This window comes from Nansenia antarctica (genome assembly GCF_963989245.1).
Source record: "Nansenia antarctica genome assembly, chromosome: 4".
Classification (NCBI taxonomy): domain Eukaryota; kingdom Metazoa; phylum Chordata; class Actinopteri; order Argentiniformes; family Microstomatidae; genus Nansenia; species Nansenia antarctica.
The window spans coordinates 30,872,368-30,896,250 of NC_137689.1; the positions used below are offsets into that span (position 1 = coordinate 30,872,368).

At 46.7% G+C, this 23,883-nt stretch overlaps 1 protein-coding gene across 1 annotated transcript in view; it reads right to left on the minus strand.

The window, feature by feature from the left end:
• Positions 1-4,294: 4,294 nt before the first annotated feature.
• Positions 4,295-23,883, minus strand: part of arhgef12b (Rho guanine nucleotide exchange factor (GEF) 12b) — a 144,005-nt gene continuing 124,416 nt past the window's right edge. Inside the window, exons 31-41 of the mRNA XM_080529328.1 lie at positions 19,392-19,469; positions 17,352-17,427; positions 16,651-16,818; positions 14,639-14,726; positions 14,462-14,536; positions 14,048-14,142; positions 12,906-13,214; positions 9,006-9,252; positions 6,511-6,742; positions 5,428-5,500; positions 4,295-4,416 (exon numbers count right to left, since the gene is read on the minus strand). Coding sequence (XP_080385454.1) covers positions 4,406-4,416; positions 5,428-5,500; positions 6,511-6,742; positions 9,006-9,252; positions 12,906-13,214; positions 14,048-14,142; positions 14,462-14,536; positions 14,639-14,726; positions 16,651-16,818; positions 17,352-17,427; positions 19,392-19,469 — 1,452 coding nt within the window. The 3' untranslated portion in view covers positions 4,295-4,405. The remainder of the gene's footprint in view (positions 4,417-5,427; positions 5,501-6,510; positions 6,743-9,005; positions 9,253-12,905; positions 13,215-14,047; positions 14,143-14,461; positions 14,537-14,638; positions 14,727-16,650; positions 16,819-17,351; positions 17,428-19,391; positions 19,470-23,883) is intronic.

The following is a 23,883-nucleotide window of genomic DNA, read 5'->3' on the forward strand; positions in this document are numbered from 1 at the left end:
TTCTGATGATGTTCAGTTCTGATGATGCTCAGTTCTGATGATGTTCAGTTCTGATGATGCTGAGTTCTGATGATGTTCAGTTCTGATGATGCTGAGTTCTGATGATGTTCAGTTCTGATGATGCTGAGTTCTGATGATGCTGAGTTCTGATGATGTTCAGTTCTGATGATGTTCAGTTCTGATGATGCTCAGTTCTGATGATGTTCAGTTCTGATGATTCTGAGTTCTGATGATGCTGAGTTCTGATGATGTTCAGTTCTGATGATGTTGAGTTCTGATGATGCTCAGTTCTGATGATGTTCAGTTCTGATGATGCTGAGTTCTGATGATGTTCAGTTCTGATGATGCTGAGTTCTGATGATGTTCAGTTCTGATGATGCTGAGTTCTGATGATGCTGAGTTCTGATGATGTTCAGTTCTGATGATGTTCAGTTCTGATGATGCTCAGTTCTGATGATGTTCAGTTCTGATGATTCTGAGTTCTGATGATGCTGAGTTCTGATGATGTTCAGTTCTGATGATGTTGAGTTCTGATGATGTTGAGTTCTGATGATGTTGAGTTCTGATGATGTTGAGTTCTGATGATAGCAGCTCGCATCAGATTCAAGACCCTGGTGCTTGCATACCAGGCAGCTAAAGGGACAGCCCCTGCCTACAATGAAGGAAATGGTAACCCCCCAAACCCCTGACCGCTCACTCCGCTCCTCCACCTCGGCTGGCCGACTGGCCCCACCTCCTCTACACAGCAGTCGGGCTGCCCGATCACGTCTCTTCACAACACTGGCTCCCCGCTGGTGGAATGAGCTCCCCACGGCTGTCAGAACGGCAGAGTCACTACCCATCTTCCGTCGTAGACTGAAGACCCATCTCTTCAGGTTACATCTTAACTGCTCCTCCTGAGACATCTTCTGACCCTCACCACTACGTCTCCTAAAGACACCCGCTTTCCCCTCTACTGTGTCCCTAAGAACTTCTATTGCCCCCCTTGTACTGTTTCTCAGTTTCTCCAGTAAAAAAAAAAAAAAAAAAAAAAAAAAAAATTTTTTTACAAGAAGGTGATAGGGGTAAGGGTTTTCCTTCTATCAATGGCCCCGGGCCCGAGCTAGATTACTCTTCCTGCAACGAATGGTGGATTGCTGATTCACATGCTTAGTATTCAAATGTATTGATTGTAAGTCGCTTTGGAATAAGGCGTCTGCTAAATGCCAAAAATGTAAATGTAAATGATGATGTTGAGTTCTGATGATGCTCAGTTCTGCTGAGTGGAACGAGTCTGTGAAAGGTGAGTGGGGGGAAAAAACGTGACAGGGTCTTAAGTATTAAAAGAAGTATTAAATAAGTATTAAAATGGCCTGGGTTCTATCCTCTCCTCCGGTATGCTTTATGGCTAGCCGACTGTTGGATGGAATAGGTCCTCTGCATATTCATCTCACCAATCAAGCATCAAATCAGCGGTTATGAAGCGAGGGAGACAAGATGAATGAAATACTTGTGAGGAAAGGTGCTGCTGTCACTGTAGCTAAATCAAACATTCAACTCTTAGCTCGTTGTCTAGTGCGCTGCAGATTGTGCTGATGGTATGAGAGCTAACTGCAGTGAGTTACTGTAGTGCCTTACTGTAGTGCTGGTGGTGGGGCGGCTGGGGTCCCCCGGGGGGGGGGGGTTGGGGGCCGCTGCTGTGCGCCGCCAGGCAAACTGGTAGTAGTCGCTCTATCAGTAGAGGGCTGCAAGGGAATGTTCCTGGCTGTGCAGTGTCCAGGTTTACAGGTTTACAGGTTTTTTTAAATTTGCCTGCTTGCGTGTCATCATGTGAAGCGCATTGAATCACATCTTGTGAGAAATGACAATAATAAAACTTGATTTGATTTGATTAGTGAGAAGTAGCCTGGTAACATAAATATGACATAATAACATAAATATAACACAACATAAATACCCAGGTAACAAAACATGAACGTCTGCCTTGTAACTTCACTTACAACTTGTCACATCTGCCTAAAAGGAATAATAATGCTCCACCATCATCAGTGTTTCCAGCAAGCTTCTTTAATGATATTTCAACATTTTCAGTTTTGGCCAATATTACTCAACTCATATTCCCTCCCTCCGGAAGGTTAACTGAAATAAAATGAAGACACATTTTCAGTCTTTCCTTTCATTTGAAACAATAGATCAATCAAATTTAAATCTCTCATCTAAAATAACTATCATGTTTCCAACAGAGCCAGAGACCATATTAATAATAGTACTCTTAATAATATAATAAAAATATAATAACGTCTAGACAAAAATAATAAAAATACAGATTACATTAATATTTTAGGGATACCTTGCAGTCTTTTATTTTTCCTCTTTTTTAGTAGTTTCTGTTAAAATAATACATGATTGTATGATGTAGAAAGCAGGAGAAAAAAAAACAAGGAAATGTGAAGATTGCTCTTACTTTAAGAGATGCAGTGTTGGTCATAATTGTACACATTTTTACATTTAAAATAGTCCATAGAAGTCCTTTTTTAAAGTCTTTTTTTTTCTTTTCAGCTTTTTTTTTGTAGTTTACTTCTTTTTTTCCATCCAAGAATTCAAGCCATGACTTTATATCACCTAGTCTTCTGGCTGGGCTAGTGTTGGAGTAAAAGTAACATACTGTATGTGTGTGTGCCTTGCAGTCTCTGTCTCAATCCAACCAGGACATTGCAGAGGTCATGTGCTCTCACGCCAGAAGCTTATTGGTGAGTGAAGAGTTCCTCAGTAGCTTGTATCCATGTACAGTAACGTAGAGAGCTTCAGATCCAAAACACGAAGGAAGGTAGGAACAGTTTACACTTTACAGCAACCGGGCAACACTGAGGCTGACATGGCCCAGTGTAGGGGAGGAGGAGGAGCGGGGGGGGGGAGTGTCCCTGTCATTAGGAATTAAATGAATACTACATGACCATCAGGGACAGTTAATACCAGGAATGATTACTGTCCTCTTGTAATTCTGCTATGTCACGCCACGTGGTCCCCGAGAACCGCTAATGCAGGTCAGAGATCCAGGTCAGAGGAGATACAGGTCAGAGGAGATACAGAGGAGATACAGGTCAGAGGAGATACAGAGGAGATACAGGTCACCCCCAGATGGTGAACAAAGAAGATCCCTTATCGTTCTAATCACCACTGCCAGCAAATCACTGAAACATCTCTAGAGCCGACAAGGGATTGTTATGTTGGTACAGGGTCTGGTGTTCCACCTCTCCTCTCGTTGACAGAAAAAGTAAAAGCGTTGATGACGGTAGTCCCGCCGCTGTCCCTGTCTGCTGCCAGCCAGGCTCCGCTCGCTCAACACCTGAGGATCGATCTCCTCCGTGGAGAGATAGGTGTTGTTATCCCGATCTCAACACCTGACGCTACACAGGCAGGCCGACCAAGGCAACAAAGGGATGGACAACAGGCGGCTTTCGGTGCATCATTTGATCAACAATCCTGTTATCTCCCCCCGGGATGGTCTGCACACTCTGTCTGACTCTCAGTCACATGAGCGCACGGTCCTCTAGGGGCAGAGGTGTCCACGGTCCTCTAGGGGCAGAGGTGTCCACGGTCCTCTAGGGGCAGAGGTGTCCACGGTCCTCTAGGGGCAGAGGTGTCCACGGTCCTCTAGGGGCAGAGGTGTCCAAGGAGAGGCAGAGACCCCAGGCCCACATCCAGGGCTGCTGGGGTTGGACAACAACGTCCCGTACGGGTCACAACTGAACACAACTGTTCTTGAACGCTGTTCACATCCAGAGTTTAGAGTTTCAAAAGCCGACGCATGCGAGCGACGGGGAGATGACACTCACGACACTCGTCCAGACTGTCCGACGACAACGGAAATCTGGGGTGAAAAGAACTTGGATCTTTATCTGACGTCCTCAGGCCTCCTGATTGGGGGGTCAGCTCTGAACGGCACGTATGTAACAGTAACAGCACGTATGTTCATATCCTGCTGATTTTCCTTTCCGTCTGTGTTTGTTTCTTGAAAGGGGGGGGGGGATGGGGGGTATGTAGGGGTTGGATAAGAATGGTTCTGGTGAGGCCATGGAGGGTGACTTCTTCCCTGGTTGCCATGGTGTCCCTGGTTGCCATGGTTCCCCCCGGTTGCCATGGTGCACCTGGTTGCCATGGTGTCCCTGGTGGGTTCTGCTACCTCCGTGGGGTTTTCCCGGGGAGGGGGGGGGGGGGGGGTGAGTAAGGTGAGGGGGGGTGAGTGAGGTGAGGGGGGGTGAGGGATGGGGTGGGTGAAGTGAGGGGGGGGGGGTGAGGTGAGGGGTGGGTGAGGTGAGGGGGGGGTGAGGTGAGGGGGGGTGAGGTGAGGTGAGGTGAGGGAGGCGTGTCCTCCCCTCCTCCTCTGTCCTTCTGATGTGGAGGCGAAGGAGGATCTGTGGCGTCACTAACTCTTATCTGGAGGAAAAGATCAAGGGGGGGGGTGAGGTGAGTGCATGTGGAAACACTCCTTTTCAGTTGTTAGAGAGCAAACCAAACAGCACTGGAAACACAACGTACTACTTCTTCTGTTATTGTCAGATCTGCTGTTCTTCTGCCTTTGAACTGAAGATGCATATCACCTGTTCTATCCTCCTCACCTTCTAAAAGCTCTGCTCAACTTACTGTACGTCAACCTGCAGTATTCATTATCAGTAAAGTATCAATCATTCACACAGTGGGTGGGTAAGTAAGTTAGTAAGTAAGTAAAGCTTTATTTATATTAGTGTTGTTCCGATACCGATACTAGTATCGGCATGGCCACCGATACGCACAAAATGCTGGTATCGGTATCGGCGAGTACTAACAAAAAAAAAAAATCCGTTTTTTTTTTTTTTTTTTTTTAAGTACCAAAGTTATTTTGTTTGTAAATGTTCACTTGCTGTTGCACTACTACTACGACTGTTTTATATCTTAAATGGATATTGCACTGATTGGCATCTGTGAGAGACACATTTCAGGTTTTATAAGGGGTTGATTTTCTTGTCACCATACCAGGTAGACAATAAAAAAAAGTTCTATAGTATTCACTCTCTGTTGGTATTTTTTCCTGTTTTACAAAGGTTTTGAGCAGTGCCAGACTAAGTGTTAGCAATAATTTTACATCGAGGTGAGTATGCGGCTCAAAAAACATGTTTTTTTGTTTTGTTTTTTCAAACGCCGTGGTATCGGATCGGTACTCGGTATCGGCAAGTACTGCACGGTCAGGTATCGGTATCGGGATCAAAAAATGGTATCGGAACAACACTAATTTATATAGCGCCTTTCGTACATGAAATGCAACTCAAAGCACTTTACAATAGAACACAACCAAAGATTACAAGAAGAGGGGGGGAGAGGGGAAACGAGACACAACAGCAGGGGAGGGGTGGGGGAAGGGAGGGGAGGGAATGGTTTCATCATGGGTGGAGGCGGAGGCAGAGGCTGTACCTTTGTTCTCTTGCGAGTCAGTCTCTGTGTCGCTCAGCCTTTGTCTCAGTTGATTATACTTCATCTCCACTTCCTGAAAGCAGATAGTTGACACACATTTAGCTCTGGTCCAACAGACCAGCTGTACAGATGGATGGATGGATGGATGGCTAAAATTTGTACGATGCATTCAATGCCGATAAACGCCAGAAAACGTGCAGTGGATAGACGGGCAGCTTGACCACCAGATGTCTGGTGACCTGTGTGACAGACCAGATGTCTGGTGACCTGTGTGACAGACCAGATGTCTGGTGACCTGTGTGACAGACCAGATGTCTGGTGACCTGTGTGACAGACCAGATGTCTGGTGACCTGTGTGACAGACCAGATGTCTGGTGACCTGTGTGACAGACCAGATGTCTGGTGACCTGTGTGACAGACCAGATGTCTGGTGACCTGTGTGACAGACCAGATGTCTGATGCCCTGTGTGACAGACCAGAGCTTTGTTCACAGTGCCACGCGTAATGGGCACAGTGAAGCGTCTCTTCTTCTTACACTCCAAAAGTTTGGCTTTTGAAATCAAAACAGTTACTGTGAGGTTAAAGTAGAGATTCTTGTTTTCTTATTCGTATTAATTCGTATCGAATTTGTATTTGTGTACATAATGGACCTATCGCTAAGCCACGGCCCCTTTGAAAACTCGGACTAACAAACAACGCTTCACTGACAGTGACTGACTGACCGGCCGTGATTGAATGACATTCAATGACTTACAATGGCGGGAGTTGGCAAATTTCTGATTTCTGATTTACCACAACAAGTAATAGACATGCTTTTTTTAAAGACGACAAGAATATTTTGTCTAGAAGCTTTTCACCATCAGATATTAGCGAGTTGTTTGTCCGAGTTTTCTGCCTGTAGTGACTTTTGCTGTGATATGATTGGACAATTTCTATTTTGGGGCGTGGCTTAGCGATAGGGCCATTGATTCCACCGTTCAGAAATGACACTTTTTAATGCACAGTCGCCCTATTTTAGGTTAGGTTACCCTATATAGCCAATTTCAATGCATTTAATTTGATTATTCCAAACGCTTCCATTACCTTCAGTTGCTGCAGGTTGGCCTGTAGGACGCGTAGGTGGGTCCTGACCTGGCGGCTGAGGTTGGGCCCGGCGCCCCCTGTCTGTGAGGAGTGGGACAGCAGCTTCTTCAGGTCGATGCCGGAGTCCCCCGCTGAGACCCAGTGGGCCACCCCGCCCTCGCCACTGACCCCCCCGCCATCGTCGTCTGTGCTGCTCTCTCCCGAGCCCCCGTAACCCTCCAACACCATGTAGCTACCTGGAGGGAGGAAGGGAACGGGGGGGGGGGGGGGAGAGAGAAAGAGAGAAAGAGAGGGAGAGAGAGAGAGCATGAGACAAAGAGAGAGAGATAGAGAGAGAGAGAGGGAGAGAGAGAGGGAGAGGAAGAGGAAGAGAGAAGGAGAGAGAGAGAGAGGGAGAGAGAGAGGGAGAGAGAGATAGAGAGAGACAGAGATAGAGAGAGACAGAGCAGAGCAGAATTAGGACGATAATTAATTAGGACCCACTAATTATAAAAATTCAAAAGAGAGCGTTTACATTTTACAACCACCTAAAAGAAAGTCACCCTGACACGCTCCACGCAACAAAGCCCTTACCCACAGAGAGACTCTAGGGAGATGCCCCCTCAGCCAGCTAGTTCTGGGACTCTCACAGTCACAAGCAGAGCCACCTATTAGACTAAACCAAATTATAAGAAAACAAAAAGAAAACTACCTGACACATTGGCAAGAATCAACCAAAAACCAGAGCAAATTGGAATGCTATTTGGCCCTAAACAGAAAATACACAGTGGCAGAATACCTGAGTACTGTGACAGACCCAAAGCTAAGGAAATCTTTGACTATGTACAGACTCAGTGAACACAACCTGGCCATCGAGAAAGGCCGCCACAGGCAGACCTGGCTCCCCAGACCAGACAGACTGTGCACCCACTGCACACAAAACCAGGTGGAAACAGAGCTGCACTTCTTAACTACCTGCCAGCTGTACAAGGACATCAGGGACACATACTGTACTTCCCACTGATCACCAACATCCAGGGAGACTTTGAGGACTTGACCAATGTCGAAAGGCTACCATATCTGCTGGGTGAGGTACAGCAATGTGCAAACACAGCAGCAAGATTTGTTAGCTGCTGTGATAGAAAAAGGCAATCAAATGGGCTAAAACCACCATAAGAATTGAAATAAGTTTTATTTCATTTATTTATTCTAGTATGTAATCTATTTGTAATCTAGTATGTAATCTATTTATTTATTCTAGTATGTACATTACATTATTTTTGTTTTTTATCTTCACACTTCACATGCTTTGGCAATGTAAATGTATGTTTCCCATGCCAATAAAGCCCTTTGAAATTGAAATTGAATTGACAGAGAGAGAGAGAGAAATACATGTTAGGGTCTCTAGACTCCGGCTTTCAGGCTGGGCACTCTACTGAGAGGCTCACCTTGCTGTCACGGAGGACTCAGCTACAAGCTTCCTCCCTCTCCTCTGTTCTCATTCTCCTGGACCTGTCTGCTGCCTTCCACACAGTCAACCCGCACGACCCTTCTCTCCACCCTGTTTGATCTGGGCATCTCTCGGATCTGAACTCTCCTGGTTTGCATCCTACCTGGCTGATCGCTCTTACCAGGGTGACGTGGTAGCTCGCTCGTGGTAGATCGCTTTCCTCTCCGCGAACCCTCGCCACTGGGGTTCCCCAGGGCTTCCGTCCTAGGGCCCTTACTGTTCTCCCTCTACACCAAATTTCTTGGCTCAATTTCCACACATGGTTTCTCCTACCACTGCGATGCAGTCGACACTCAACTCTTCCTCTCTTTTCCCTCCTCTGTCTCACAGGTGGAAACACATATCTCTGTGTCTCTTGGAGACATTTCTGCTCTGGATGTCAGCCAACCACCTCAAGTTCAACCTTAACAAGACTGAGCTGCTCTTCCTCCCTGGGAAAGCCTGCCCTCGGTTGGTCCAGTCTCTTGTAAATCTCCCGCCTTGACTACTGCAACACACCCCTCCCGCCTCTGCCATCAGACCTATGCAGCACAACCAGAATGCTGTCGCTCATCTGGTGTTCAACCTCCCCAAATTCTCCTATGTCTCCTAACTCTCCTTCACACCCTTCACCGGCTCCCGATAGCAACTCACATCGGATTCAAGACCCTAGTGCTCGCCTACCGGATGGCAAAGGGAACAGCCCCAGCCTACCTGCAAACAAAGGTCACTCCCCCAAAACCTGCCCGTTTACTCTGCTCTTCCACCTCTGCTGGCCGACTGGCACTACCACCTCTACGTGGATCCAGCAGTCACACTACCCAGTCAGGGCTCTTCACAGGGCTCTTCAGGGCTCTTCTATTTGTATTGTATTTTATATAGTTGGAAAGCCTGATTAGTCACCTTTACAACAAGGTACAACTTGTAAGGATCAGGCATTCGTGGAATGAGCAACACAGCTAACCGTGTGGGTAGCGGCCCCCAAAAATGTGGCAACTTCTTTTATGTAAAAAATGTCCCAGTCCACTCACCGTACTCCTCTGACGTCTCGAAGAAGCCTGTGTCCCCAGAGGGCAGTTCCGGGGCGCCCTCCTCCCTCCCTCCCGCCTCTCCTGGCCTCTCCGGGCCGCCGTTCTCCGAGGAGACTGTAGGGGGCGCTGATCTGTCCTCTGGGCAGCGTAGGGAGGTCGTCCTCAGCAGACGGCCCCTCCTCTGCTCCTTCTCTCCCTGCTCTCTGGTCATGTGGGTGAGGAGGACCTGCCTCAGGGCGGCCACTAGGACACATAGGGAGGAGACAGGCCTGTTAACATGGAGACACAGTCTCAAGCAGGGTTTAGGGTCATCAGTTCGCATTCTGTCATTAGCTTGGCGCACAAAGTTAATTGAAATCCAGTTTCTGAATTCACAGTTTCTTATGTAAGTCAATGGGCCAAACAATTTGCCGGTCTTGGACCAGGTCTAGATTCTTATCTCAGGTTAACTTACCCACTGCCAAAAAGTTCCGGAACACTCACCACTTAGACTGCCATGTGTTTTATGTGGTATTTACCTAACACTTTGATTGGCTACAACATGAAGCATCGTACATTATGCATTTTTTGGTGAATAAAGTCACCCTGGGCAAATGGGTTAAATGAAAAAAATCTATTTATGGATTGAATTTCAATTCACTCCTACTATGTAGTCTACGTACAGAGGCTGGACATGGAGGTGTTCTGATAACTCAGTCTATACAGAGGGACATGGAGGTGTCTGATAACTCAGTCTATACAGAGGGACATGGATGGGGCTGATAACTCAGTCTATACAGAGGGACATGGAGGGGGCTGATAACTCAGTCTATACAGAGGGACATGGAGGGGGCTGATAACTCAGTCTATACAGAGGGACATGGATGGGGCTGATAACTCAGTCTATACAGAGGGACATGGAGGTGTTCTGATAACTCAGTCTATACAGAGGGACATGGAGGTGTCTGATAACTCAGTCTATACAGAGGGACATGGAGGGGGCTGATAACTCAGTCTATACAGAAGGACATGGAGGGGTCTGATAACTCAGTCTATACAGAGGGTGGACAATGGAAGTGTTCTGCTTAACACATTCCAAGTGCCAAGGTTGACTTTATTCACAAAACCGCAATCAATTATGATGCTTCATTTTGTAGCCAATCAAATTTATTATTTATGATTGTTGCTAGGTAAAAAAAACACTTGTCACTCTAGGTGGTGGTGAGTGTTGTAGAGGTCTGCTAGATGCTGTGGTTCCACCCTGCTGCTGGCCATGTTATACAACAATCATATAGGTCCAGTAGTTCAAAACCTTTAATCCCTGTCTGATCAGATCAGATGTGGATTTTGGGTAGTTCAAAACCAAACAATGGATTAGGATTAGGATCAGTTTGATATCCGATCAGATCAGGAAATCAAATCCAAGGTTTAATCTGGATCAAATCTTCAAAACGGGTAGTTCAAACTGACAACACAGGATTGGGATCAGTTTGATCCCCCAAAAAATTATTATCTTGATCCCACCAGAGGGGTGGATTTCCAGTGGATTACCAGAGCAAAATGTACAATACAATTTATTTTAAAATATGTTTCAATATTAAGATGGCAAAATGTGTTAACTGAAATAATACACAATTTTTAGCCTTCATGGCAAATCAATGTTATCTTTTATTTTTTGGTCACGTTTGTGGTGGCCTATTTTGTTTTCAACTAAATGTTGATGACATAAATGTTTATGCTCATAAAAGTCTCACAACAAAGATTGTCAATCACAAATGTAATTTAGATTTCTATCTAGTAATCTTGAAAAGTCTGAATCTGGATCAGGGTGATCCTACCCTGAATTGCTTTGAAATATTGGGACAAAACCTGGCAGAGTTGTCTGATCCTGGATCACAAAAAATGGGATTTCAAAATCTGATCGGATCTGATTGAGATGAAACGTTTTGAACTACTGGGCCCTGATGATCATAATGATCATTCATGAGATACACTTCTACATGTATAAAACACATATACAGAAGGTGTGGACATGTTCTGCTTAAAGGGATAGTTCACCCAAATAACTAAATCCCATATTTCTAGCCTGGACAATCCACACTTTGGATGTTGTTAATCTGGCCACTGTCAGTTCCGACCGAATGACAAGGGTGAGCCAGCAGATGTTGACAAGGCGAGTGTGTGAGAATGAAGAAAGTGACAGAGGAGCAGAGTCAGAGATGTGCCTATTGTTGAAAGCTTGTGATTGACGGAGACGGAGGTCCCGTTCTCTGGTGGAAACCAGATGGAGCCGCTTCCAGTCACACCGCCACCGCTGTTTAATTTGGGGACGGTTTAATGGTTTAAAACATTTGATATTGCCCAACCCTAATAGACTCATTTTAAGGTAAGGAACCACATATGTGATTTGATGATTTGGGTGCACTATAACAAAGCAACAACAAAACAAATCACTGGTTCTTGACAGAACAAAAGCATAGTTGTAGAGTAGTAGAACGTATATGAAGAGGGGACATTATGCTGCAACACATGGTTACTGTACAGTATTACCGTGCTTTGTTAGTCTACTGGGGTAGGCCCAACTAGAGTTTGTCAACACAGATATCTAGGTATCTGGCTCGACTGTACACTCTCCTTTCAAACCACATCAACACCCTGCTCACCAAGGTCACAACAAGAACTGGTTTCCTGTACTGCAATAAAGCCTCTTTCACCCACTCTGCAAAACACAATGACCATTCTACCCATTCTACTTTGTCACCGGCGCCCCTGTCAACACATCACTGCCACCTGTATTCCCACGTCACCTGGCCATCACTCCACACCAGGCGACAGATCCACTGGTGTCAGTTTTTTTAACAAATCCGTCATGGGCAAAACGCCCCCGTACCTCCGCTCACTATTGAGCATTTCCACCAGCATACGCCATCTACGCTGCAGCAGATTCATCGCTCGCACCTCTTTTGTGCCGTCACTCTTTCCAGTTTGCTGCCCCCCTACTGACTGGCACGAGTCGCAAAAAGACACTAAAACTCAACACCTTGGTTTCATTACCCTCTTTGAAAAAACTCCATTACAAGACAAGAGTCTCTTGGCCAGGTCGTCATGGTTAAACGAAGCCTTGCGCATTGTGACAGGATGCCTGCGTCCTACCCCCGTGGACAACCTTCCCATCCTAGCAGGCATCCAGCCCGCAGGCCTCCGCCGCATGGGAGCCACAGCACGTCTCGCCTGCCGGGCCGTGGAGCTTAATAACCATCTGCTCCATGATAGGCTCACTATAACAGCGGAGCCCTCCCGGCGTCTCAAGTCGAGACACCCATTTGTGCCTGCCGCACAGGATCTCAGGCAGCAATGCAGAGATCTCAACATCAGTGCGGCAGGATGGGCGGATTATATGTGGCGCGCGGAGTGGGAGGCTAACACCTCCAAACTCCGCGACCACATCCCAGTCGCCGGCGCTGAGCCCCTCGGGATGGACTTGCCAAGGCTATCCTGGGTGAGGCTCAATCGTCTCCGGACCGGCGTCCGGCGTTTCCGCTCATCAATGCACAGATGGGGCTTGGCCCCAAATGCGTCGTGCGAGTGTGGCGCAGAGGACCAAACCGCAGACCATATTATCCTGGATTGCCCGGTGTACCACCCACCCAACGGGATGCATGGTCTGTCGGTATTAGATGACGAGACGATGACGTGGCTTCTGGAGGGGTGTCCAGAAATATAGCCCGGGTGAGCCCCTCAACCAGGTCTCGGGGTGGTAAAAGGGTAGCCCCTCGGCCCCGAGCCTGGTGGAGTGGAGAGGAAAAACAACTACCCATACGCCGAAGAAGAAGATGGTTAAAGGAGAAGTGGCTCTCACCTGACCTATCTGGTTAAATAAAGGTTCAGTCAGATAAAGGGCAGGGCAGTGGACTTACAGGTCCTGAGGGCCTCCTCGGCTTTAGACGGGGGGATTCCGAAGGCGTCCGGCTCCTGGTGGTCCATGGCCATGCCCTGCCGTGACCTCTCCTGGAGAAAGGGTAGTCTGTCTGCCAGCTCGCTCTCCAGGAAGGCCCCTTCTTCCACCTCCTCCTCCTCTTCCTCCACCTCCACCTCCTTCACCTCTTCCTCCTCTCCCCTGTCTGGCAATGGTGAATCTTCCTCCTCCTCCTCCTCCTCCTCTGATTTGACACCCTCAAATGGATTGGTCCCTGTGGGCGGGGCTTGCAGACCCGAAGAGGAAGTGACTAGGGGGACACAAAGATGTTGGTGGAATCTAAGTTCTTTCAGTAATGGGAGTTAAAAGCTCCTACCTTCAGAGAGGCGTTCACAACTTTAGAGAGGCGTTCACAACTTCTGATTTGACTATTGGTATGTCTGATTTATATTCCAATATTGTTACAAGTACTAAGACCTCCAACAGTGTGTACATGTAGCTGGTCCGCATGCAAATAGATTAAAGGTTTTATTTTATTCATTCAGGGATCAAAGATAGACAAATGTTCCGGCCTCGGTCATCATGGCGGTCTATTGCATTTTGGTCGACTGTTTCTGTTCATTCTGTTCCAGCGACTTTCTAAGTACTACAATTATTACTACCATTTCTATTACTAGTACCGTTTCTATTACTAGTACCATTTCTATTACTAGTACCATTTCTATTACTAGTACCATTTCTATTACTAGTAGCATTTCTTTCTTTTTTTTAAATTCTTTTTTTCTGAGTGGGGCAGTCCCACTCATATTTTCATTTTTATTGTGATAGAGATAGTTGAGAATTGACAGGAAGGATGGGTGAGAGAGAGAGGAGGGATGACATGCAGGATATGTCCCTGGCCGGAATCGAACCGGGGACCCTGCGGTTACATGGTCGCTTAGCCCACTACGCCACCTGAGCGCCCCTTACTAGTAGCATTTCTATTACTAGTAGCATTTCTATTACTAGTACCATTTCTATTACTAGTACCATTTCTATTACTATTTCCATGACCGTTTCACTGCACACTGCAACAATGAATACTTCTGTTGTTGTGTATATACCTGGAGACTGAATACTTCTGTTGTTGTGTATATACTGTACCTGGGGACTGAATACTTCCGGTAGAGGTGCGGTCAGAGTCTTTGCCTATTTTGGGAACCGCAGTGCTGATGATCTCCACAGCATCGCGCTCCGCACTAGAATCACATACAGTTCACTAGAATCACATACAGTTCACTAGAATCACATACAGTTCTGGTCATTTAGAATCACATCCAGTTCACTAGAATCACATACAGTTTTGGTCATTTAGAATCACATCCAGTTCACTAGAATCACATCCAGTTCTGGTCATTTAGAATCACATCCAGTTCTGGTCATTTAGAATCACATCCAGTTCTGGTCATTTAGAATCACATACTGGTCATTTATTAAGCAAAGCAAGGAGAAACATCGACAGCATCGCTCAATATCATAGTCCAGCACACAAAAGCCCAAATGGCTCAGTGAACTCACTCTGTCTGAGGTAAAGGTATGATGAGCGGTTTCGTCTTTATGGTATCTGCCATCTGTGTGATCAGACACTGCCACCTAGGGGACAGAAGACCACACGACAGGTTGTGTTGAACAGAAAACAGAACAGGCCAAACGGGACCAGAGAGGATTGCTTGGAGCGAGGGTAAAGGCGCTTACGTTCTCTGCTCTGAGACGGTTTGGGCCATCAGCTCGTAGATCTGGGCGCCGTTGTCTGACATGGACAGCACAAAGAATGACTTGTTGTCTGTCAGGGGAGAAAGGAGATGAGGGGATGAGGTGTGTAGAAAGCAGATTAGGTGTGGCAGTTGTTTTTCCTCCTCAATAAACCACTGTCTTCCTTCCACACAGCCTCAATGAAAGACCTAATAAATAGACATTATGGGTGGAATCGAGCAAGTTGAGCTCCTTGTGCGGAACTAAAATCATGCAGAAATACCACATTCCAAACAGTGATTGATTGATTGATTGGCATAAATTAAACATGGTTTGGTAAATGGACTGACTTATGTAGCGCCTTTATCCAAAGCGCTTTACGGCGGCCTCTCATTCACCCATTCACACACCGATGGCGGCAAGCTACCATGCAAGGCGCCGGCCTGCTCACTGGGAGCAATTTGTGTCAATCAGTGTCTTGCCTGAGGACTAGGGCTGCAACTAACGATTATTCTGATAATCGATTAATCTGCCGATTATTTTCCGATTAATCGGATACAAAAAGAAGAAGAAAAAAAAGATTTCTTTTGCAAATTTTATTTTATGTTTTCTAAATCAGCCAGGCCTATACATATACATGTGCAAAATGAATAAGTATTAATAAAAAATTATAAATAATATAAATAAAAAAGGCTTTGCTACATCAAATAGGTTTAACAGGCCATGGACTATGGCGGTAGATTGTTTCAATAAAGTAGTTGAACTCTAGCTCAATACATGCATTGTTTTAGGTAATAACTTTGCTTAATGTAAAGGTCAGTAACCCAAAGTGCAATATAGGCTACAGACAAGACACTAATGTTTTTATATAACAGATATGCTCCAAAACAATGCAATGTGTCCTCTCACTCCATACAATAGGCTAGGCGACAGTCAGTGCCTCACTCTAACTCACGGGTAGCTTGGTAGGCTACCACTAGCTAGCCTTTAGCTTATCACCTCTGCTCTACCACTGACGTTAGCCAGCTAGCTAAATACACTTGTCATGCAATATTGAATCCATGAATGCGAGCAAACACTCACTGGCTATCGCATTACATTACAGTCATTTAGCTGACGCTTCGCCAGAACTCACACTAACGCATTTGCATGGAGAGCAGGAGACCATGGCAGGGCTGAGCCCAGCAGGACTTCTATAATAAAACAATAGGAAGTTAGCTGTAACCCTCCTCTATAGAAACATAGTTAGCTGTAACCCTCCTCTATAGAAACATAGTTAGTGTAACCCTCCTCTATAGAAACATAGTTAGCTGTAACCCTCCTCTATAGAAACATAGTTAGTGTAACCCTCCTCTATAGAAACATAGTTAGCTGTAACCCTCCTCTATAGAAACATAGTTAGTGTAACCCTCCTCTATAGAAACATAGTGAGCTGTAACCCTCCTCTATAGAAACATAGTTAGTGTAACCCTCCTCTATAGAAACATAGTTAGTGCTCTGGTTCTCAGCACAGCTACGCAGACTACAGCTGGACGAGCAGCGTAGTGACAGTCAGCTAGCGGCAGCAGCGAGCTAACCCTGCTAGCTAACTCACTAGCATGTCCTGACAGCAGACAGCAGACAGCTTCACTCTCAAGGCTTTTGAGTAGCATGATTTAAATGTAGCCGCCGCGCCGGTGTAGGTACCGGATTTTCCCACTTTTCCGGTTCCGGCCATAGGTAGCGCTATGATTCGCTATGATTCGCGATGCCTACACCGGCCGCAAGACAGCGTGGCGTGCGTCAACAGGAAGTAGGTTTGTTATGGAACAAGACCTGACGAATCGATAATGGAATTCGTCGCCAACGAATTTCATTATCGATTTTTATCGATTTCATCGATTCGTTGTTGCAGCCCTACTGAGGACACCTCGACACGTGGCCAGCCAGGGCTCGAACTGCCGACCTTGCAATCGTTAGACGGCGGCTCTACCTCCTGCGTCACAGCCGCCCCGCGTGGTTTGGTTTGAACTCACCGGTGGCCACGGAGCGGACCAGCACGGTGCTGAGCTTGATGATGGGGCTGAAGATGTGCTTGGTGTCGGCCGTGCCCGCCAGGTTCTTGCTGTGGCATTTGAGGACCAGCCGCTCGTCCTGCTTCTGAAGGAGCACCAGGATGTCCTCCAGGAGCAGAGTGTACAGCTCTGAGGAGACACACACACACACACACAGACACACACAGACACACACACACACACACACACACACACACACACACACACACACACACACGCACACACGCACACACACACACACAAACACTCACAGACTTATGCTCTGAGGAGACAGGAGGTCACACTGGTGGTGCACTCCCAGGTTCTTACACGCAATAAAGAAGGTGGGCCCAAGGCCAGGTGCTGACTAACAGAACATAAAGTGAAAGATTCCCTGAAAATGAAAAAGTCTCCCACTCTTCTCTAATTGCTGTGATATTTATGCATCTCGTCAACGTTTCAACTCAGTAGCCTTCCCCGGGGGCGCGATACACAACCTAGTTGTCAGCTAGCATGTGTAGTATCCTTGATGTTCATTCTCGTCATCGTGCAGTTTGGTATCAAAGGGGCAAAGCTCAAGAAGGAACTCATCATTTGTACGGTACAAAAGAATTAACTCAGATCTTCAGTATTCAGTATTCTCTCTGTCTGCGCCAAAACACATTTCATTCATGTCGACTTACCGATTGTCTTGTCTTTGTTGACCTTCCAGGAGAGAGGTCCCTCATGCACCATCTTCCTCTTGGTGAGATCCATATTCTACAGGAGAATGTCAATCATCAAATCATCAACAAAACAGGAAACCTTTCTTTACCACATTATTTTTCTTTTCTTTTTCTTCTTGAATGGTAAATGGTAATGGTAAATGGACTGACTTATATAGCAGCTTTATTTAAAGCGCTTTACAACGGCCTCTCATTCACCCATTCACACATACATTCACACACCAATGGTGGCAAGCTACCATGCAAGGCGCCGGCCCGCTCACTGGGAGCAATTTGGGGTTCAGTGTCTTGCCCAAGGACACTTCGACATGTGGCCAGCCGGGGCTCGAACCGCCGATCTGCCAACCTTGCGATCATTAGACGGCGGCTCTACCTCCTGAGACACAGCCTCTACCTCCTGAGACACAGCCTCTACCTCCTGAGACACAGCCTTTACCTCCACCAGCCTCTACCTCCTGAGACATAGCCTCTACCTCCTGAGACACAGCCTCTACCTCCTGAGATACAGGCTCTACCTCCTGAGACACAGCCTCTACCTCCTGAGACACAGCCTCTACCTCCTGAGACACAGCCTCTACCTCCTGAGACACAGACTCTACCTCCTGAGACACAGCCTCTACTAGGGCTGCAACTAACGATTATTTTGGTAGTCGACTAATCTGTCGATTATTTTTCAGATTAGTCGTGTGGCTTTTCGCTGCGCGTAAATGGCGACGCAGAAGCATAAATCCGGCTTAACTAGCTATCTAACCTAACGTTACGCCAAGCTACAGCTGCTCACAGAGCTAGTTGATTGGCTAGCTAGCATTGCTGGCTAGACTACAGACAGCTCACGTTAGTAGGCTACGCTTGGCGCTGTTTATCTTACAGACAGCTCGCTGGTGGACTCAACATAATTGAAATAGCATTCACTTATCAAGCATCATTCATGATCATCCACCATGACTACCTGGTATTTTAATAGCGACCACCCCTCACTTCATTTCATCTCGCGTTCTCCTGGCTTCAACATGGAAAACCCCTGCTACGTAACGTTACATACAAGCGCCTCTGTCTGTCACACGCGTGCCACAGGGCAAATAAATTAATAGCACAAACGCTCATAGCATGTACAGCCCTGTCCATGAGACGTTGTTTTCCAACATGTAACAGTAAAGCTAACATAAACATTACGACCCTAACAATATAACGTTAGCCAGTTGGCTAACAACGTTAGCTAAAACTTACCCAGCTGATTCTTGCATGGCTCCCGTAAAAAAAATAAAAAAAATACGTTTTTTTTTCTTTTTAAAAAAAATACGATTAGTCGACACTAAAAATCCACGTCGACGAGTTTTTATGATCGACGTCGTCGATTATGTCGACTAATCGTTGCAGCCCTAGCCTCTACCTCCTGAGAAACAGCCGTCCCTCTTTTACAGAGTAGAAAACAATCCTAACGCCAAAGAAGAATCCAAGACTACAGATCATTTCCGTAGGAATAACGTACAGAAGTGACAAATAAACAAACAGGAACTGTAAAAAACCTCCTGATCAGAAGTGAATGGGAGAGCAGTGAAGACTTCCTGATCAGAAGTGAATGGGAGAGCAGTGAAGACTTCCTGATCAGAAGTGAATAGAGAGCAGTGAAGACTTCCTGATCAGAAGTGAATAGAGAGCAGTGAAGACTTCCTGATCAGAAGTGAATGGGAGAGCAGTGAAGACTTCCTGATCAGAAGTGAATGGGAGAGCAGTGAAGACATCCTGATCAGAAGTGAATGGGAGAGCAGTGAAGACTTCCTGATCAGAAGTGAATGGGAGAGCAGTGAAGACATCCTGATCAGAAGTGAATGGGAGAGCAGTGAAGACTTCCTGATCAGAAGTGAATGGGAGAGCAGTGAAGACATCCTGATCAGAAGTGAATGGGAGAGCAGTGAAGACTTCCTGATCAGAAGTGAATGGGAGAGCAGTGAAGACATCCTGATCAGAAGTGAATAGAGAGCAGTGAAGGCTCCTCACCTTGAACTCTGAGATCATGGGGTTCTCACTCTGCTTCAGAGACGACAGGTCTAACCGCCTCTGGTAGTCCTCTAGTCTCTGTAAGGATAGGAGCACGCACACACACACACACACACACACACACACACCAGACACACACACACACCAGACACACACACACACACACACACACACACCAGACACACACACACACACCAGACACACACACACATACACACACACACACACCAGACACACACACACACACACACCAGACACACACACACACACCCACACACACACACACCAGACACACACCAGACACAGACACACGCACACACACACACACACACACACACACACACAGATACCAGACACACACACACACACCACACACCAGACACACACACACACACACACCAGACACACACACACACACCAGACACACACACACACACATACACACACACACACACACACCAGACACACACCAGACACAGACACACGCACACACACACACACACACACACATACATGACACACACACACACACACACACACACACCAGACACAAACACACACACACACGCACACACACACACCAGACACACACACACACACACACACCAGACACACACACACACACACGCACACACACACACCAGACACACACACACACACACACACACACACACACACCAGACACACCAGACACACACACACACACACACACACACACAGACTTATGAGCACTGAACAATCACACATGTTGTCCTGTGGTAAATGATGAATCATTATATTATATTACTAACCAAAACTTACAAAAAAACATACAAAAAATATATCACATAAGTAATAGTAATAGTAATAGCAGGTGCAATGCGTTCCACCAACTTGCGCAGCTCAGTGGCATTCTAAACCTGTTCCATAATTTTAAGCATTTAAATGACTGGTTGTCTGATCACGTATCAGTATCAAGTATCATACCATCACCAGTAGGGAGGTAACGATACACTCAACTCACGATTCGATACGATTCATGATACTGGGTTCACAATACGATCTTCTGACAATTTGTTTTTAACAAAATGAGATTGTAATCTCATCTCAAAAATGTTTATTTCTGAGGTAGGATGTAACTGCAAAACAAACTGCAATGAACGCATATTTCCTTTTCTTAAAAAAAACGAAAGTCAAAAGTAGATCTATTTAGTTTTCATGGCTATAAAAGTGTCAGGAAATGTCCTAGGAGTACGGTAAGTGCTTTTGCCCCTTTTTCCAGGATTACTTCAGCTTTCAATATATGGCAGTTTCTTAACATTAAGTTATGAGTGTGTAATAACAGTTTTAAGGGAAGAAAAACACTAAAAAGGAATTGGATTTTACAGGCTTTTTTATCTGTCCAAGAAAGTCTGTGAGCCTAGGACTTTTAGTTTTCATTTTTTGCCCTGTTTTCTCTAAGAATGTCCATGGGCCTCATTTATAAAGCTTTGCGTAGAACTGGTGTACGTACGCAAAGCAGGAATATTTAGGCACACCAACATTCGGATTTATAAAACGGTGCGCACGCAAGCGGAATTTGCATTGCGCAAGTCCTACACCTGCTTCCCTTTATGAATCACAATGAACTCTAAATGTTGCACATGTTAACGAGCGTCTTGTCTATAAATGGTCAGTGAAACACCCCGACAGAACGAAATAAATCTCACCCAGTCAATTTCTGCGCAACAGTTGCGCGCAACGAACACGTCATAACAATATGAAACTCTTCTCTTGTCTGCCAGACCATAGATAATATATACGTATATAATATATACAGTGCCTTGCAAAAGTATTCACCCCCCTTGGCTTTTTACCTATTTTATTACATTACAACCTGTAATTTAAACATTTTTTTAATCAGAATTTTATTTGATGAATCTGCACAAAATAGTGTTAGTTTTTAAATGAAATGAGAAATATATATATATAAAAATAAAAAAGAAATAAAAAAAAACTGAAAATTGGCATGTCAATGCGCATGTCCAAGATGGCGCCGTCCATGGCAGCTGTGGTACTATGGAGTGTTGTTTGGTGTGTTTGTATGTCTGGATTTGTGGTCTGTGACATCTCTTATACAAGAGAAGAACTCTTAGACATTGGACATTGCCCCTATTTTTCTCACCCGATCTACGGAAGTGCTGGATATCCTGATCCGAGGAACCGCAATCTTCACCCAGGCTGTGAGGTGGCTGAGACGACAGCGGGGGAAGAGAGCTGGGGCTCTCGCTAGACTCAGAAGACGCGGTTCCTGCACTCCACTCCCAGGAATATTTCTAGCCAACGTGAACTCCTTATGTAATAAAATGGACGAACTCCGGTGCCTGGTAGCGAAAAGCAAGGACTACAACTCTTCAGCAGCTTATGCCATCACGGAGACCTGGCTCTCTGAGGACGTCCCAGACGCAGCAGTACAACTGGAGGGTTTCCAGCTGTACCGAGCCGACAGGGATACACTCTCGTCCGGAAAAGTCTGCGGAGGTGGGGTATGTTTTTTCGTTAACGAGTCCTGGTGTACTGATGTGACAGTGATTAAACAACACTGCTCGACTGCCCTAGAACTCATCATCATAAACTGTCGCCCGTTTTACTCGCCCCGTGAGTTCAGCTCTTTTATTCTTGCTTGTGTGTACATCCCACCAGACGCTGCTGTCGAAGAGGCACAGAGCGCATTAGCTGAGCATATTATGGAGACTGAACGTTTACATCCGGACAGTGCTGTGATTGTGTTGGGGGATTTTAATAAAGCAAATCTGAGCCGGGCTCTGCCCAAATATCGGCAGCAGGTCAAATGCCCCACTCGGGGGGAGAGGACGCTAGACCACTGCTATTGTACCATCAAGAACGCCTACCACGCTGTCTCCCGAGCTGCGCTGGGCAAATCTGACCACGACATTGTCCATCTGATCCCATCCTACAGGCAGAGACTAAAAGTGTCAAAACCTGTAGTTAAGTCGTTCAGAACATGGGACAGCGAGGCTAAGGAGAAAACCAGCGCCTGGTTAGAGCGGGCTGGCTGTGACGAGGGCTATGTGGAGTGGGCGGGGGCTGAGGCCGGTAACGACTTGGATGCGTACACTGACACTGTGACGTCATTCGTCAGCTACTGCGAGGAGGTGTGTGTTCCAACTCGGACCAGGGTCAGTTATAATAATGACAAACCCTGGTTCACAGCCCAGCTCAGAAGGCTGAGGTTGGAGAAGGAGGATGCCTGGCAGAGGGGTGACAAGAACAGGTTTAGAGACGCCAGGTACAAGTTCGAGGCAGCTGTTAAGCAAGCAAAACATCGCTACTCTGAGAAACAATTCTCAGATGGCAACGCTGCCTCTGTCTGGAAGGGTCTAAAACAAATTACAAACTATAAACCAAAACCCCCTCTGACCATAGAAAGCACTCTCCTTGCAAATGAACTGAACAAGTTTTACTGCAGATTCGATCCACAGTCTGCCCCCTCTACTACTGCGCCCCCTCCCCTCCCCCCCCTCTCCCCAACCTCCCCCCTCCTCCCTTCTCTCCCCTGAGCCCCACCCCCTCTGCCCGCCCACAGTCTGCCCCCTCTACTACTGCCCCCCCTCCCCCCCCCCCTCTCCCCAACCTCCCCTCCTCCTCCCTTCTCTCCCCTGAGCCCCACCCCCTCTGCCCGCTCACACCTCTCTGTCTCAGAGAGAGAGGTGAACCGCCTGTTCAAGAGACAGAACCCCCGGAAGGCGGCCGGTCCGGATGCTGTCTCACCCTCCATGTTGAAGTTCTGCGCTGACCAGCTGTCCCCTGTGTTCAGCAACATCTTCAACTCCTCCCTGGAGTGCTGTCAGGTACCAGCCTGCTTCAAGACCTCCACCATTATCCCTGTCCCCAAAAAGTCGAGGATCACAGGCCTGAATGACTACAGACCCGTTGCCCTGACCTCTGTAGTCATGAAGGTCTTTGAACGCCTCGTCCTTGCCCACCTAAAGTCCATCACAGACCCTCTCCTAGACCCCATGCAGTTCGCGTATAGAGCCAACAGGTCCGTAGAGGACGCAGTCAACATGGCCCTACACCATGTCCTAAAACATCTGGACACGGCCGGGACCTACGCCAGAATCCTGTTCGTTGACTTCAGTTCGGCATTCAACACCATCTTGCCACCCATACTGGAGTGTGGGCTCTCTGCACTGCAGGTGCCTGACTACACCTGCAGGTGGATCACAAACTTTCTATCCAACAGGACCCAGCGGGTGAAGCTCGGGAAGTCCATCTCTGAGCTGAGGACCATCAGCACCGGTTCCCCGCAGGGCTGCGTCCTGTCTCCCCTCCTGTTTTCCCTCTACACCAACTGCTGTACCTCCAGCCACCAGTCGGTCAAGCTCCTCAAGTTCGCGGACGATACCACCCTGGTAGGGCTCATCTCCAAGGGGGATGAATCTGCTTACAGGAGCGAGATTGACTTGGTGGTCTCCTGGTGCACCCGGAACAACCTGGAGCTAAATGCTCT